This window comes from Zootoca vivipara, chromosome 12 (assembly GCF_963506605.1).
Source record: "Zootoca vivipara chromosome 12, rZooViv1.1, whole genome shotgun sequence".
NCBI classification, from domain to species: domain Eukaryota; kingdom Metazoa; phylum Chordata; class Lepidosauria; order Squamata; family Lacertidae; genus Zootoca; species Zootoca vivipara.
In genome coordinates, this window is record NC_083287.1 from 21,419,182 (window position 1) to 21,435,932 (window position 16,751).

Consider the following 16,751-nt stretch of genomic DNA (forward strand, 5'->3'; position numbering starts at 1 on the left):
ATTTTGCACGGTTACAGGGGGCTTAACGTGGGTTGCCCAGGCTGAATGTTAAGAGCAGGCATTCCCAAACTGTGGCCCTCCAGATGTTTTGGCCTACAACTCCCATGATCCCTAGCTAACAGGACCAGTGGTCGGAGAGGATGGGAATTGTAGTCCAAAACATCTGGAGGGCCGAAGTTTGGGAATGCCTGGCTAAGAGGATTTGCCACAACAGTGGTGAAGCAGAAATTTTTAAAATTTGGTTAGGATTTTGAGGGACTGGACTGATTTTGAGGGACTCGACCAATGCTGCCTGGCTACATACAGGCTGGTGGGGTCATGTAGGGAAGCTTTTAAAGTTTGACGGACTATTGTATTTTAATATTTTGTTGGAAGCCGCCCAGAGTGGCTGGGGAAACCCAGCCAGATGGGCGGGGTATAAATAAACTACTACTACTACTACTACTACTACTACTACTACTACGTAATGCTACCTGCTGGTTTTTAAATACAACCATAAATGATTTTTTAAAAAATAAAAAATCGGATTTTTTTTTAAAAAATTTTTTAACAAAATAAAATTCTTTGGGAGGAAAAGTCTTTCTAAAGAGAGTTTTCTAATTAAGTTACATTATAGTCCAAAGGCTATTAATCAGAAAATAAAGATTTGTTTAAGTTTTTCATGTGTGCTCAAACTCAGTCTAAGGGTTTTTTTATTATTGTTTAACAACATCAGTTAACAAACATGGATACAATGTTATTGTTTTAGTTCAATAAATTGTTTAAATTGTTATTAAGGAAATTATTTTTCTTCTTCCAATGAAGTACAGCAGAAAGGTTGTCCAAATATAAACAGTTAACTTATTAAACCTCACAATAATTTCATAACTATCAGTCTGTGCATTTCCAATAGTATAACTAAATCAGTAATTTTTGATATAATTGTAAAAACTACTCTGGAAATTTATTATTCCAAAAATGAAACCTTCATCTGGTTGTAAATATTAAGGTTATACCAGCAAGAATGAGTCTTTCTGTAAAAAAAAGTGACTAGTGATTTAAATTGTGATTTAAATCGATTTGATTTGATTTGATTTAAATCAAATCCACCCTGAATACAACTATACATGACAAAGACACCCCAAGTCTCTAGTGTGCTCTCTGTCAAGGAAATCTCAAATTTGGAAGAGGCAGACTTTAAGGAGGAGTGGAAACCTTTGCTTGGATAGATACACTTCTATTTCAGTGTATCTGAAGAAGTGTGCATGCACACGAAAGCTCATACCAAAATAAAAAACTTAGTTGGTCTTTAAGGTGCTGCTGGAAGGAATGTTTTTATTTTGTATTGCAAACATGTAGAATTGCAGCTAGTTTTAGAAAGGTAAGGGTGTGTTCATTGGGCTCTACGGTGTTAATGTTAAGTTGTTGGATATTCCTGTTGCCTTTTCCCCTAGCTGCTCACATCAGCAGGGCTTCATTGGTACGAGATTCATTTCTGTTTATGTTCACACCAGGGCACATTGACAGGATGGTGAGGTCTGTATGCCACACCTGATCAATGCATGCTTGTGGCGTCATCAATGCATGCTCACTGGTGTTGAGGCGAATTGAGGCACAAGAGGGCAAGAGAATGTCCAGGTTTCTAATGGGAGGTAGGGATAGCATGTTGTTTGTGTTGGTAAGGTAAAGGTAAAGGGACCCCTGACCATTAGGTCCAGTCGTGACCGACTCTGGGGTTGCGGCGCTCATCTTGCCTTATTGGCCAAGGGAGCCGGCGTACAGCTTCCAGGTCATGTGGCCAGCAAGACTAAGCTGCTTCTGGCGAACCAGAGCAGTGCACGGAAACGCTGTTTACCTTCCCGCCAGAGCGGTACCTATTTACCTACTTGCACTTTGTGCTTTCAAACTGCTAGGTTGGCAGGAGCTGGGACCAAGCAACGGGAGCTCACCCCGTCACGGGGATTCGAACCGCTGACCTTCTGATCAGCAAGCGCTAGGCTCTGTGGTTTAACCCACAGTGCCACCCTCGCTGGTACAGTATGTTTATTTATGGAGAGAGAGAGAATGAATGAATGAATGAATGAATGAGTGAGTGAATGGACAATTTGCTATTACTGTACTTACTGGCTGCTGACTTGGCTGTCTCACTTTGTCTAGCAGTTTTGGCCTGCAAGGGTAGAGATGACCTCTTTTCCAGAGCTTTGTTCTTTCCTTTATCTATCACAGGAGACCAAGACCCTGCGGGACTTGATATCCTTCTGCAAGGCCTGCAAGACGGAGCTGTTCCGCCTGGCCTTCGGTCCGGGGTCCAGTTTGACCCCCCTCTATGGGACCCTGTAAGTTACCTCTTTGGCCCTTTTATTGGCTCATGTGGGACCCACATGGATAGCTGGCCCTGATGAATACTTGAGATTCCCGACCCCTATGGTTGCAATTTCATGGGCAGTCAATTAATTTTATTCTGATTCAAATTTTAAAGCTGTATTTTAATCAATTGTTTGATTGTGTTTTAATGTATTTGACATTTGATGTTAGCCTCCCTGAGCCCGGGAGTATAAATAAAAATTTACTTTTAAAAAAACACTGTTTATTTGAAAACCAATTTCTCAAGTATATCAATATACCCTAGTGGCCAAAATTGTGGAAGCTAAAGAAACTAATTGAGGTAACTAAAGAAACTTGTTAGTCAGAAGCAACCCAGCAATAAAACCCAATTAATAGAGGCAATAGTTCAATCTTGGTTTCACATTATTACAGCTGCAGAACTTAAAAACTTGGTTCACTCCATGGGAAGGCATTGTAAGGCCATAATTAAAGCTAAACGTTACCCAACTAAGTACAGTGGTCCCTCGACTTACGAAGTACTCGACTTACGAAATTTCGAGTTACGAATGAAAAAAAATGGCCGCACACTTACATTTTTTTCGACATCCTAAAGGAAAACTGTTGCGGTTTGGATGGGGTTTTCTCGACTTACGAATTTTAGATGCGGTTTACTCGACTTATGAATTTTTCCATTTCCAATGCATTCCTATGGAAAACTGCTTTTTTCGACTTACAAACTTTTCAACCTATGAATGTGCATTCGTAAGTCGAGGGGCCACTGTACAGTATTAACTGACATGGTGAGAATTTTTGTATATCTCATTTTTTTTTTCTATGCGTTTCACATTTCTTCTTTATGGCTGCTGTTGTAATAAATAATCATAAAAGTTAACACATTGCATTCTTCATTAAATTATCTTTCCATTAATATATAATTTTATGGTATTACGCCAAAAAATGTGGCGTTATGAGCCATCAAACCTCGGAAATACACTTTTCCTAAAAGTTTTCTACAGTTTTGACCACAAGTGTAACATTGAAGATAATACTGTAGGAGCTGCACTGTAGCTGCTACAGCAAAGTTGCCCAGCTATAGACCCCATTCACCTTTAGGCCCATCCAGCAAGAAAAGACCGTGGTTCTGCACAGTGCCGAATTTACGTATAAGCTAAACAAGCTATAGTTTATGCAGTGGTGGAGAGCAGGCGGGGCTGGGGCTGGTGTGCATCCCGGGGGTGTGGCTGCGTCCTGGGGCAGGGCACACTGGCTGCAGGGGCATGACATCCAGCACGGGGGGGTGGGGGGCAGCCGCGATGGCACCCCACCGGGATCGTGCTGCCGGGGGTGGTGCGCTCCCCCCACACTCCTCTTCCTCCGCCAGTGTGCTTATGGCCCCACTCTCTTGGGGGCCCCAAAAAATTAAAGGGGAAAGAAACTGGATGTACATTTCCAAAATATAAGATAAAAAACAAATAAATAAAACCTACATACAGCAACAGTTTTTTGTGTTGGTATGGACCTATTAGGACCATAAATTACCATATACAGTGGTACCTCGCCAGACGAATGCCCTGCTAGACGAATTTTTCGCTAGACGAAAGGGTTTTGCGATCGGAGGTTGCCTCGCAAGATGAATTCATTTTGTGAAAAATTCATCTAGCGAATCGCGGTTTCCCATAGGAATGCATTGAAATTCAATTAATGCGTTCCTATGGGCAAAATAAATAAATAAATAAATTTCAATGCATTCCTATGGGATTCACAAGACGAATTTTTCGCAAAACGAATTGACTCACAGAACGGATTAAATTTGTCTTGCGAGGCACCACTGTAGTATATATTCAACACAAAAAACAGCGACAATTTGTTGTTGACAAAGGACAACTGGAAATATAAAGGGCCCCATTACCTTCAGTAGCTTAGGGCCTCATCAAACCTAAATCCGGCCGTGGTTCTCCATAGTCTGTGAGAGAACAGTAGGGAAGCATCCGAGAGAAAGGCAGCATTTCTGTCAGGGAACTCCTGGAATTGATACTGAGCCATAGGGAAGCACAGATGCTGTTGAGTACATGATCATAGCAGTTATATTATACGTTGGCCTTTTAATAGCAGTTACTCATTTGTCTTGTGACTGCACTGAATTTCAGCTTGGAAAGGTTGCCGGGGTTTCTCTGAACAGGTGGAAGAGTTGAAACGATTTTTTCAGTGATGCTTTATGCCACGCGGGCTCACTGAAACGGCAGCTCTGCACAGAGGCCAAAAACCCAAATTATCCTGTTTTAAGAGTATTGGTGGTATTGCTTCATTTCTTAAAACTGGGATGGGACAAGGGGTAGGCAGGGTTCAGGCCTGTGTGGAAGCTGTGTTCTTTGATGTCGTGGGGGCATCTCTCCAGCCTGGCTCTTGGCTTTGTTTCAGACCAAATGTGCAAGAAGAACTGTATTTCTAGCCAGCTGACTGGTCCTACATAAAGGTAAAGGTAAAGGGACCCCTGGCCATTAGGTCCAGTCGCAGACGACTCTGGGGTTGCGGCACTCATTTTGCTTTACTGGCCGAGGGAGCCGCCATTTGTCTGCAGACAAACATACTGGCTATAATTAAAAACATCCTACATACTGGCTATAATTAGAAACAACAACAAGTGGGCCTGGGTAGTAGGCATGCATGACAAAACCATAACACCATTCTTTTCAGGTAGGTAGCCGTGTTGGTCTGATGCAGTCGAAATAAAAAATAAAATAAAATAAATTGTCCAGTAGCACCTTAAAAAGGTAAAGGGACCCCTGACCATTAGGTCCAGTCGTGGCCGACTCTGGGGTTGCAGCGCTCATCTCGCTTTATTGGCCGAGGGAGCCAGCGTACAGCTTCCAGGTCATGTGGCCAGCATGACAAAGCCGCTTCTGGCAAATCAGAGCAGCGCACAGAAACGCTGTTTACCTTCCCGCTTGGAGTGGTACCTATTTATCTACTTGCACTTTGACGTGCTTTTGAACTGCTAGGTAGGCAGGAGCTGGGACTGAACAATGGGAGCTCACCCCGTTGCAGGGATTCGAACTGCTGACCTTCTGATCAGCAAGCCCTAGGCTCTGTGGTTTAACCCACAGCACCACCTGCGTCCCTTAGAGACCAACTAAGTTTGTTCTGGGTATAAGCTTTTCGCGTGTATCGTGTGTATCTGAAGAAGTGTGCATGCACATGAAAGCTTATACCCAGAACAAACTTTGTTGGTCTCTAGGGTGCTACTGGACATTTTTTTAATAAAAAAAATACTTTTCTTTTCAAAGGTGTGTGTGCATGTAAGCTGCAATCTGTCACTATTTTGTGGGAGGCATTCAAGTATATAATGGAAATCTGGATTTAACCAAATAAAGTGGATTTTGAAGCACTCAGTTGCTTTGGCACAACAAATTCTCCATATCCCCATACTTTTTGTGGTTAGTAAAGTGCTGGAAGAATGCATGAAAAGGTGTGGGATGAATGCAAAAAGATGTATAAATACTACACAAGCAAATTAAGGTGGAAGGAATGGTCATTGTCGTATAACCTCCCCACAAACAAATCAAAACAAATGCTCAGTAAAGATTAGATATCGCGTGCGCTGCTCTGGTTTGCCAGAAGCAGCTTTGTCATGCTGGCCACATGACCCGGAAGCTGTCTGCGGACAAACGCCGGCTCCCTCGGCCTATAGAGCGAGATGAAAGCCGCAACCCCAGAGTTGGACACGACTGGACCTGATGGTCAGGGGCCCCTTTACCTTTACCTTTTAACCTGAATATATGGAAGCAATTTAGGATGAATACTGAATAACAGGTTGTCTAAAGATGTCCTTAGTAACTCTGATCTGTATTGAAGGCAGCTCTGTTGCTATTAAGAAGCATTAAAAACACACACACACAATCGTAGCAAATATTCAAGAAGTGTTGTTATGATTCATTTAATCTATGTTTTGCCTTTCTGTATAAAATATGTTCTAGGGAGCGTCCAAGAAACTCAATTGAAAGAAGTAAACAATACTAAGCAACAATGTAAAATAACGAGGAATTTCACAAAATGTGGGTGATAGCCAATGTTTGTCATACCCACAGTCGACCCATTTAATCGACAAGCTTATGTTGATTTCAGGGGTCTGCTCTGAGTGTGGCTTTGTTGGAGATCACCTACTATCAGTTTAGGCAAAGAGACAGCAAGGGGGGAACTGTTTATGTTTCCTGTCTGAAGGCCAGCGATGATAGGGTCTAGATTATGGTCCTGTGGATCTCAGGAATGGCGCAGCAAGACTTGGCTGTAGCAGAGAGGGCGCCATTTGCGTTCAGGGTTTGCCGATCATAAGGTTGGCGGTTTGAATCCCCGCGACGGGGTGAGCTCCCATTGCTCTGTCCCAGCTCCTTCCAACCTAGCAGTTCAAAAGCACGCCAGTGCAAGTAGATAAATAGGTACAGCTGCGGCGGGAAGGTAAATGGCGTTTCCGTGCATTCTGGCACTTGTCACGGTCCTCCATGCACCTGTAGCAGTTTAGTCATGCTGGCCACATGACCCGGAAAGCCCTCTGTGGACAAACGCCAGCTCCCTCGGCCTGAAAACGAGTTGAGCGCCGCAACCCCATAGTCACCTTTGACTGGACATAACCGTCCAGGGGTCCTTTACCTTTTACCTTTTCAGGTAGCAAAATATTGTGGACTGTCACTGGAGGATTTCTGAGCTGCCATAGTTGGCAAAACCTTGAGTGGTGGGAGTGCATTTCTGTGGCGTAAACATGCTGAATTTTATTGTGCTCGAGCCTCTTCCTTCATTCTTTAAATAATCGTAATTAATACTTAGCTCGTAATGAATAGACAAGTTTTTTTTCCCCAACAGCCTTCCCTTGCTTGAACCAGAAGAAGCAGGTTAAAAACAACAGAGTGTGCTCGTTTCTTGCCCTTCCTCCTCCACCACCACCACCGCCATTATTTCCTCCACCACACTTCAGGCAGGGATGGAATTCTGTAAGTATGGCTTCAAGTGTTTTTTTCTTCCTGTAAGCAAAGCTTATCCTTCCTTAGCAGTTCCAAGAAACTGCCCTGCCACAGAAAGTGTGACGTAACTCTTGGTGACCAGAGATGTAATGTATCAGAGGTGCAAAATGCAGTCCGTTCAATGGTCTGGGGTTGCTTGTGGGCACATCTGGAATTCTGAGAGAAAACATGTATAACATCCACACTGGCTGTCTTCATCACCACCCCGCCCCAGACAACTAGAAAGACAAAGTGTGTTCACACATGCACAGAAAACAGAGAGAGAAAGAGACTTTGCTTTTCCATAAAGTGGGCAAAATCAGATACAGCAAAATTAAAATGGATCCTCTTGAACTGATGTGCTTTTACACAGGGTGCTCAAAAAATTATGATGGGATTAAAGCTTACATATGTAGATTTCACAACAAAATCTATAGATCCAATGCTTGCCAGGACATCCAGAAACATGGATCCAGGGCACAGATACTCATGGATGTTGTTGATTTTTACAACAGAACCAACTAAAAATCCACCAAACACATCTGTAGGCAATGACATGACCTTGGATGGTATTTTGAGGCGATACAGTTCTCCAGGCAAGCCGTGTTTACAAAAATGCATATATTAGTGAAAACTATGCATAAAAATGAATATTTTAGTAAAAATAACGAAAGTGCATTATATGAGGGTAAATTGCTTGCAAAAAATGTGTATACTAGTCAAAACTCCATACAGACATGTGTTTATTGGGAGAAATTCATACTAAATACGGATGAATTTTTATGAGGATTTTCAAAAAGAAAATTCGCAAATTGCTACAGAAATGTGGAGAGCCAATTTTAAGATTGGAAAACTGAGAGAACTGAAAGAACCGAAAATGATGTATCCTTCCAGCCATAGCCAGGCTTCATGTTTCACACTAATGCTGTACTTACACCCACTGGTGCTGATGCCCTATCATCATCCAGTGAGTGTCATCATTAATCAATCAATCAATTTATTTATTTATTGTACCCTACCCATCTGACTGGGTTGCCCCAGCCACTCTGGGCATCTTCCAACATAATATAAAAGAACACAACATAACATCAAACATTAAAAGCTTCCCAAAACAGGGCTGCCTTTGGATGTCATAGAATTATTCATGTCTTTGACATCTATAGATAAGATTGTGCCGCAAATGTACAAGGTTCAGGTTTGAGGGTCGGAGATGGGTCAAAAAATATGCTTCGTGTCATGTATACAGTGGTACCTTGGGTTACAAACGCTTCGGGTTACAAATGCTTCAGGTTACAGACTCCGCTAACCCGGAAGTAGTACCTCAGGTTAAGAACTTTACCTCAGGATGAGAACAGAAATTGTGCGGCGGCAGCGGGAGGCCTCATTAGCTAAAGTGGTACCTCAGGTTAAGAACAGTTTCAGGCTAAGAACGGACCTCCAGAACGAATTAAGTTCTTAACCTGAGGTACCACTGTACATGTGTACATGTAGCTGCCAAATATTGTAAAAGCTTCTTGTGATTTCTGAGGCTTCCTACCCTCATAAGCCTATCTTCCCTCAACAACTTTCAGTACACGGTCCATAAAAGTTTGACCTAACACACCTAACATGTCACACAATATAGCATTTGTGTTGGTCATTGGGGGGGGGGGATGACGGAGATTCAAATTCTGTTGGCACATGGATCTCCAATTATTGGAATACCAAGGTGACCCTGTTTCTTGACAAAATGTTCTGTGAGACAGTCCAGCTCCTGATATATTTTGCATGGTTGCCTATTGGAATTTCCCCCACTCCCTTATATGATATTAGTTTTAATACCTAATTTACTGGCAGTCACTTGGCATTTTACTGCAAGTGAAGGGAGATAACAAAGAATTGAACAAAATCAATCTCTCTCTCTCTCTCTCCCTTTTATACCACTCAATCAGTCACCCTCGTTGTAACTGCTACCGTAGGTCGAAATTTAGAGCCTATGTTTTGGGAAGAAGTCCAGTAAATGAAGTAATGCCATTCTTCGTAAAATCTGTATAAAGAAGCTGAGAATTTCAAGTCAGACAGCATCATTGAACTTTGTGCCAAGGGTACATAATGTGAAATAAAGCAAATTAAGATGCAACTTGAAAGCTGGCTGCCGAGGGGTTGTTGAATGTGGCTGTGGAGCCATTGCTGGAGTGAAGAGGGAGGTGGAAGTCTGGGAGTGGCCACCAAGACCATATAACGCTGCTCCTGAAAGACCTACATTGGCTTCCAGTACGTTTCCGAGCACAATTCAAAGTGTTGGCGCTGACCTTTAAAACCCTAAACAGCCTCAGCCCAGTATACCTGAAGAAGCGTCTCCACCCCCATCGTTCACTGAGGTCCAGCTCCGAGGACCTCCTAGCGGTTCTCTCACTGCGAGAAGCCAAGTTACAGGGAACCAGGCAGAGGGCCTTCTTGGCAGTGGCACCCGCCCTGTGGAATGCCTCCCATCAGATGCCAAGGAAATAAACAAATATCTGACTTTCAGAAGACATCTGAAGGCAGCCCTGTTTAGGGAAGTTTTTAATGTTTGATGTTTTATCGTGTTTTTATATTCTGTTGGGAGCCGCCTAGAGTGGCTTGGGAAACCCAGCCAGATGGGTGGTGGTATGTATGTATGTATGTATGTATGTATGTATGTATGTATGTATGTATGTATGTATTAATAACACTCTAATATGGGCCACATTATTATCATGCCAAATCTTAATACAATTTATAAAGCCAATTATACATTCCAAATTAAACAAATTGGGTGACTTCCTGTGTTCTGATCGTCCAGAGATAATTATTCCTAAAACCTGCACATAATCTCATATATAATCCAAATACAGCAATTTCGATTTTGATCCTTTTTTTCTGTTTTTGCAGCCACTGATGTAATGGCTTCACTCGTATTAAAAAAAATCCCTTGCAAGAGGGATTTAAAGCCTGTAGTTTTCTGTGTAAAATACTTTTTCCTATATATTATATTATATTATATTAATTATATTATATTATATTATATTATGTAAGTGGATGGCACTTAGGCCGGCAGAGACCTCCAGTGCACCACAAACAACTCCCATATGTGTTCTGCCAATGGAGGGGAGAGGGGGTACGTTAGGGGCAGCCATGGATCCTAATTTTACCCTGATGTTCCTGAAACTACACCAGCTATGGAAGGGAGGATAGAAATAGGCAGGTCTCCCACCTGAGCAGGCATAGATTTGGATGTGGTACAGTAGCTACCATAGAATTCCCATCCGATTACCATAGCTGCCAAGTCTCCCGTTTTTCCCAGGAAATCCCCATTTTTCCAGCTGTTCCTAGCTGAAAAAACGGATTTTTTTGTTTCCCCCCGGTTTATTCTGGCGTGGCGGCCATTTTTGGAACTGGGCGGAGCATGCTCAGAAGCGACTTTTGATGCTGCTCTGCCAAGTTCCAAAATGGCTGGTGCGGCGGCCATTTTGGAACTGGGCAAAGCAGCATCAAAAGTCACTTCTGAGCATGCTCCGCCCAGTTCCAAAATGGCGGCAGCGCTACTTCCGGTCTGCTATTTCCGGCCTGGTCCCTTATTTCTCTGACAGCAACTTGGCAGGTATGCCGATTACTCTGCCAGTTGCCCCACCCAAAAACATTGGAACTCTTACCAACTGAGAGAATGATAATACAGTACTATGGTTTTCTCCTACCTTTCGGTACATGTTTCGAGGGGGTCCTAAACTGCTGTTGGAAATGAGAGATGAAGTAAAGGATGTTATCTTGTGTAGCCATCAAGAGGGAATCCTAAGGGCATGGAGCACAGGATTTTCTGTTGTGTACATTTCAACTGCAGTACAAAAAGTAGCTAACGTAATGATGTAGCACAGCCGGATTTGTATGCAGTCTTCTCGATGAGCAAACACGAGCAGTTCAGCAAACAATAATTTGTGAGGGGGGGATAAAATCTAGGTCTTGCATCTTTTCTTGTTATATATATGTAATTATATGTCCTATAATTGCTACTTGATAGATGGAATAATTTGATTTCGTTTCTGTGTTTATCCACCATCTAATACAACTTCTTCCCCACTGGCTTTGCCAAGGAGCAGAATTTGGCTTCTTTTAGTCATGCAGTCTGTGTTGCACTCTCACGCAGTATGCATTATTAGGAGAAGCTATTTCTGGGAGCATCTGCTACTTGCAAATTGTGCTAGGAGCAAAATAGCCTTGTGTATTACTTGGGCTGAGGAGGATGAGCCATACTGGAGTACTAGTACTCCTTTTGCAACAGTGCTGTTACGGAAGATGGAGAAGTGCAGATGAAGAAAATCTAGTTCAGCCTTGCAAGAGAGTGTTTAAAAATGTGTCCTTGGTCAAAGGTTTGCTCTTCTGCTGTGGTATTTAGTGATCTCTCTCCCTTTTTAAAACTTCTTAGATGTTGTCTCTGAACTTGAAGAACCTATGTCAAGAGCTTCAGATAATACAGTCTCCATGTGTAGAATCTCTGTGCCCTCCAGGACCTCCTGGCCCACAGGTTAGTATACTTCATTTTAAAGGTAAAGGTACCCCTGACCGTTAGGTCCAGTTGCGGATGACTCTGGGGTTGCGCGCTCATCTAGCTCTATAGGCTGAGGGAGCCGGCGTTTGTCCGCAGACAGCTTCTGGGTCATGTGGCCAGCATGACTAAGTCGCTTCTGGTGAACCAGAGCAGTGCACGGAAACGCCGTTTACCTTCCTGCCGGAGCAGTACCTATTTATCTACTTGCACTGGCATGCTTTCGAACTGCCAGGTTGGCAGGAGCTGGGACAGAGCAACGGGAGCTCACTCCATCGCGGGGATTCGAACCGCCGAGCTTCCGATCGGCAAGCCCTAGGCCCAGTAGTTTAGACCACAGCGCCACCCATGTCCCATGTACTTCCTTTTAGAACACGCCAATTCAGATCATTTAGACAGGTTCCTCAATCTCTGCTCTTTCCATACAGTTGAGAAGGCCTTCATTCTACAATACTGTGGCAGGTTAGAACATAACGGCAGCTCCTCACCCCCTGTCTAGTAGGGTACCTCATTTAAATATGACTTAAGGATTAGTAATGATAAATAAACCAAGGCTCATGGGAAGATGTATTATGTTGGTTCTACCTTGATCCTTTCAGTGTGACATAAAAGAATGATGAGAAAATTCTCAGTCTCCCATTCTTTTCGCAGGAGACCGTTTTTTCGGAATAGCTCACGACACATTCATCTGCTTAAAATACTTGCGTCAGAAAGGCTCTCTTAGTAAATTATTTTTATCTATTATCTTGTGGATGATCTCCGCACTTAAGTGATACACCATATAGATGTGTTCATTTTATTTTTTATTTTCATTTATTCCATTTATCAGTTGCCCTATGCTGTAATATAACAACATGGAAGATTTTTTCTAAAAATCACAATTTCCTTAAAATGGAAAATCAGCAAATGAAACAACTATTTAAGAAAAGATAGCTTCAAAGCCAAGATCAGGATATTAAATATCATCCAGTAATCAATAATATGAAGAAGGCAAAAGAGTATAGAGAGAATCCAGAAGAAGAAATTTCAGAGTTAAAATTAAAGCATAAAACTACAGTTCCTAGGACTATATCAGGTCAGATGGATGAAATCACATGTTTGATTACTCTCACACCTGCTTTCCTAATATGGAACTACTTTTCTTCCAAATTCCATGCTTGCTTTCCATTATATCCTTCCACCGCTCATCACCCGACCCATCGCCGCTGCGCCTCATTATCTCCCGAGTCCTGCCTAAATGGAACTGTAGTGCGTACAGCTGAAAATTAAATCCAGCTAGGACAGTAGAGACTGACAGATGTGAACCCTCATAAACTGAGCTTCATGTGAGATCTTCAGCCCTGATCTGAGACAGGCTGAAGAGGCTGAAACATGGTAGAGATCCTTTGCATGCGTACACACACACACACACACACACACATAGGAAGCCTTCTGATTAATTTGTCACAACTGACAGGCGAAAGACGCTGCGGTGAACAGAAGAGCAAACGAGGAGCGCAGCAACGTTGAACGTCCCATTTCTCCTTCTTCTTTTTAGGGCCCACAAGGCGTTCCTGGCATAAAGGGACCAAAGGGGGAAAAGGTTAGTGCCAGGACTCGTTTTTGAACTGAAAATTGGTGAGCCTTTGGAGATATATGCATTAGATGTTAGGTCATTTCAGAACTGTAGATTAATGATTAGGGCTGGTATCAGGTTTGAGGCAAGGTCTCTTCCAGGGCCCACCCACCCAGCAATACCCTAGCGGCATCCCCCAGCTATTGTACCAGAGGCTGAGATACAGTCAGCGATGGGCAGTTTAGCATAAGAAAAGTGCTGGATGAAGCAGCTGCTGCAGTCACCCCCAGAGGCATTCTGGGAAAATTAAGATGCTTTGCCTGAATCTTTTTTTAGCAGCACTTATATATAGTAGTGGGGGGGGGGGTTAAAATCCCTAAATGGATGCTGGTATCAGCCCTGGTGTGCCCTCTAGGACCTGAGCACCCTGGAATTTGCCCCATGCTGATTCCAGACCTGTAATGTCTGAGTTTACAATGACTTATAATGGTATGTTTTTAGTGGCTTCTCATTTCAAAGCAGAATTTCCAATACAGTATCTCATTGTCTCGTTACCTGCTCAGTGAAGGCTTGGGCTATGAAAAGCAGGTTGTGCCTGTTTAGACAGGCAAATAAATGTACATGCCAGCATTCCCCACAAGCCAGAAACTATGGTGCTGCTCCACCTCTAAAGTTTACCACGAAACGAAACTGCACATCTATCCCCACGGCAGTGTGTTGTAGTGGTTATGGGTTCCCTGGGATACCGGCCTTCTAATCCTCACTTGGCCATGAAGCTCACTGGGTGAGCTTGGGCCATTCACTGCCTCTCAGCCTAGCCTACCTCACAGGGCTGTTGTGAGGATTAAATGAGAAGGGTGGAGAATCATGTATACCACCAAAAAAAGAGTGATTGAAATGCAGTAAAAACAAACAAATGTGTTTGTGGTTTCTCTTCCTCCCCCCCCCCCCAGTTGTCTTTAGCCTGTCACAAAAGATTATCGTATGCCACTTGTGACCTGTATTCTACCTTCTCCCATATTCGTGGGTTGTTTGTGTCTCCTACTGATGCGTTACTTTATCTTACAGGGTGAGATTGGCAGACCAGGAAGGAAGGTATGAGACAAATCGCATCACACCCTTTACACATTCGCGTGCTAAAAGAGATTTCTACATGTAAGGCCAACTGCAATGGAAAGAGTATGGGGAGAAGAGGGGCCAAATGGAGCTCCTAGTTTCCCGCCTCTTCCTCCTCTGCAGTCACGTAGAATTGTTGCTGCCAGGTAACAGTTGAGTGAAGGAGGTGTCTGGCTTAACAGTCAGTTGACTGGTTCTGTGACACATCTCTCTCCCTCTGCTGCAGCCTGATGGAATAGCTGCTGCCAAGTGAGCTCATGCAGAGGAGGAGCCTCATGGAAGTGGCTTCCCAGCACTGCCCACGGAGTGGTCCTGCTTCCCATCTCCTTTTGCTGCAGCCTCAAATACATGTTGTTTAAAGAGAATATTTTTTACAACCATTGTCATAACTCATCAATTGATCCCACTTGCCTGCAACAACACACACACACACACACACACACACACACACACACACTGTAAGAAACCTAATATTATTATTTTTAGAATTGAAATACTGTTGGAATTGATGCTACTCAGCTGACCACGGTACCAGGCCCTCCTAGTGGTGTTGCGTGGGGAAGACCAGAGGGGCAGTGGTCTCGGGGGCATGACTGTGTGTGCATTTTGCTCCTCCACGCCCTGTCAGCCCCATGCCTCTGTTCCCCTGCCCACCCGTGGCTCTTGGCGGGCGCAACAGGCATGTGCCCAAGGAGTGCACTCCCGCTGCCCTGCCAGGCCTGCCCTGCTTTGCAATGCCACAGGGCTGCATGAGGAGGGTGCAACAGGCATGCACGCTGAACAGCAAGGGCGCATGCCTGTTGTGTGCTCCTCACGCAGCCCTCTGGTATCGCAGAGTGGGGCTGGCAGGTAGCGTGGGTGTCAGGTCAGGGGTGCAGCACAGCTCCGCTTTGCTCCAGGAGGTGGGGTGTTGGTGGCGGGGGCTGGGCATGGGCTCTGCTCACCCTCCACGCCCCCCCCCACCGTGTGCATGGACCATCCCGGAGTGCCCGCCCACCCCAGGTGTCAGCAGCACATACTATGTTCAGGGGCCCACTTTGCACGCATGTAGTAACTGACCCATTCTACTAATTACACTGACCGGTGTCATAAGCTAGATGGATGCTGGCATACATGCATCAAAAGGGGCCACAGCCCAAAATTAACAATCATGTCCCAACACTATCACGTTTAATGTTCTGTGGTCAGGAAGAACTTCCAAGGGTGTGGCTGGGTGCCTTATTGTCATTCGAAGAGGCTTCGTTATACCGTATTGGCCCGAATATAAGCCACTTTTCCAAATTCCAACCTTGAAAGTTAAAGTGCGGCTTATATTTGCAACCTTATGCTGCCAGCAAAAGGCGTGGCTCCCCCCCCCCCCCGGAAGCAGCCCAGGTATTGTCTTTTTTCTCCCCCCCCCACCTTCAATTTTAAAGGTGCGGCTTATTTGCGGGTGGTGTTTATATTCTGGCCAATACAGTATTCAGACATTACTGCTATCAATTTTGATGTTATTGTATCTGATTTTTTCTCTCTTTCTACTTCCTTCCCCCCATCCCTGGCCTCTTTTTTTTGAAGGGCAGACCAGGTCCCCCTGGTGTCCCTGGACTTCCAGGACCTATTGGATGGCCTGGCCCAATAGGACCGCGGGTAAGATTAAGGCACCAGTAGAGTGATCTTGTAAATGATTACATGCCCCAAGGTTCCTAAAGGCATAGGGTTTCTGGACCCCAATGCAATGGAGAGGAAGACTTCCATCACAGAAACACAGGTTTCCTGAGGTCAAGCATCTGTACATGGTTACTCAGTCCGGATTTGAATGCTGCACATGTTTCTTGAGCAGCACTGGAATGTGAAGATGCCGTCTTTACTTCTGATCATGTACAGGAAGTAGGAAAATGTACCACAGAATGATAGTGGGAGTTTAGAGTATGGGGAGATGTCAGAATGGACCAAAGTGGTATCTTAGAGGTGATAATAGTGTGTGTGTGTGTGTGTGTGTGTGTGTGTGATGTCTCATAGCCCTCATTGGCTACGGACATTCCTCCTCTTAGTTCCCTTGCCTTCTCTTATCATGCCACTTCTCCCATATTCTTTGTTTATTTCTTATAACTCTCTTCCCCACTTGGCTACAGGGGTGCCATCTCGCCCTCCGGATTGTGGGTGCCCACCGCCATAACACAGACATGAAACATCACACACACACAACCCTGCACGTAGTGCGTGCGATGTCCCTCATCTACGTGCAGGTGTGTGTGTGTGTGTG

General features: G+C 44.1%; 1 protein-coding gene across 1 annotated transcript in view; it reads left to right on the plus strand.

The window, feature by feature from the left end:
* The window catches only part of COLQ (collagen like tail subunit of asymmetric acetylcholinesterase), a 41,871-nt gene that overhangs the window by 6,568 nt on the left and 18,552 nt on the right, over nucleotides 1–16,751 (plus strand). The window contains exons 2-6 of the mRNA XM_035130299.2: nucleotides 7,159–7,286; nucleotides 11,716–11,814; nucleotides 13,373–13,417; nucleotides 14,459–14,485; nucleotides 16,064–16,135. Of these exons, the coding sequence (XP_034986190.2) occupies nucleotides 7,159–7,286; nucleotides 11,716–11,814; nucleotides 13,373–13,417; nucleotides 14,459–14,485; nucleotides 16,064–16,135 (371 nt within the window). The remainder of the gene's footprint in view (nucleotides 1–7,158; nucleotides 7,287–11,715; nucleotides 11,815–13,372; nucleotides 13,418–14,458; nucleotides 14,486–16,063; nucleotides 16,136–16,751) is intronic.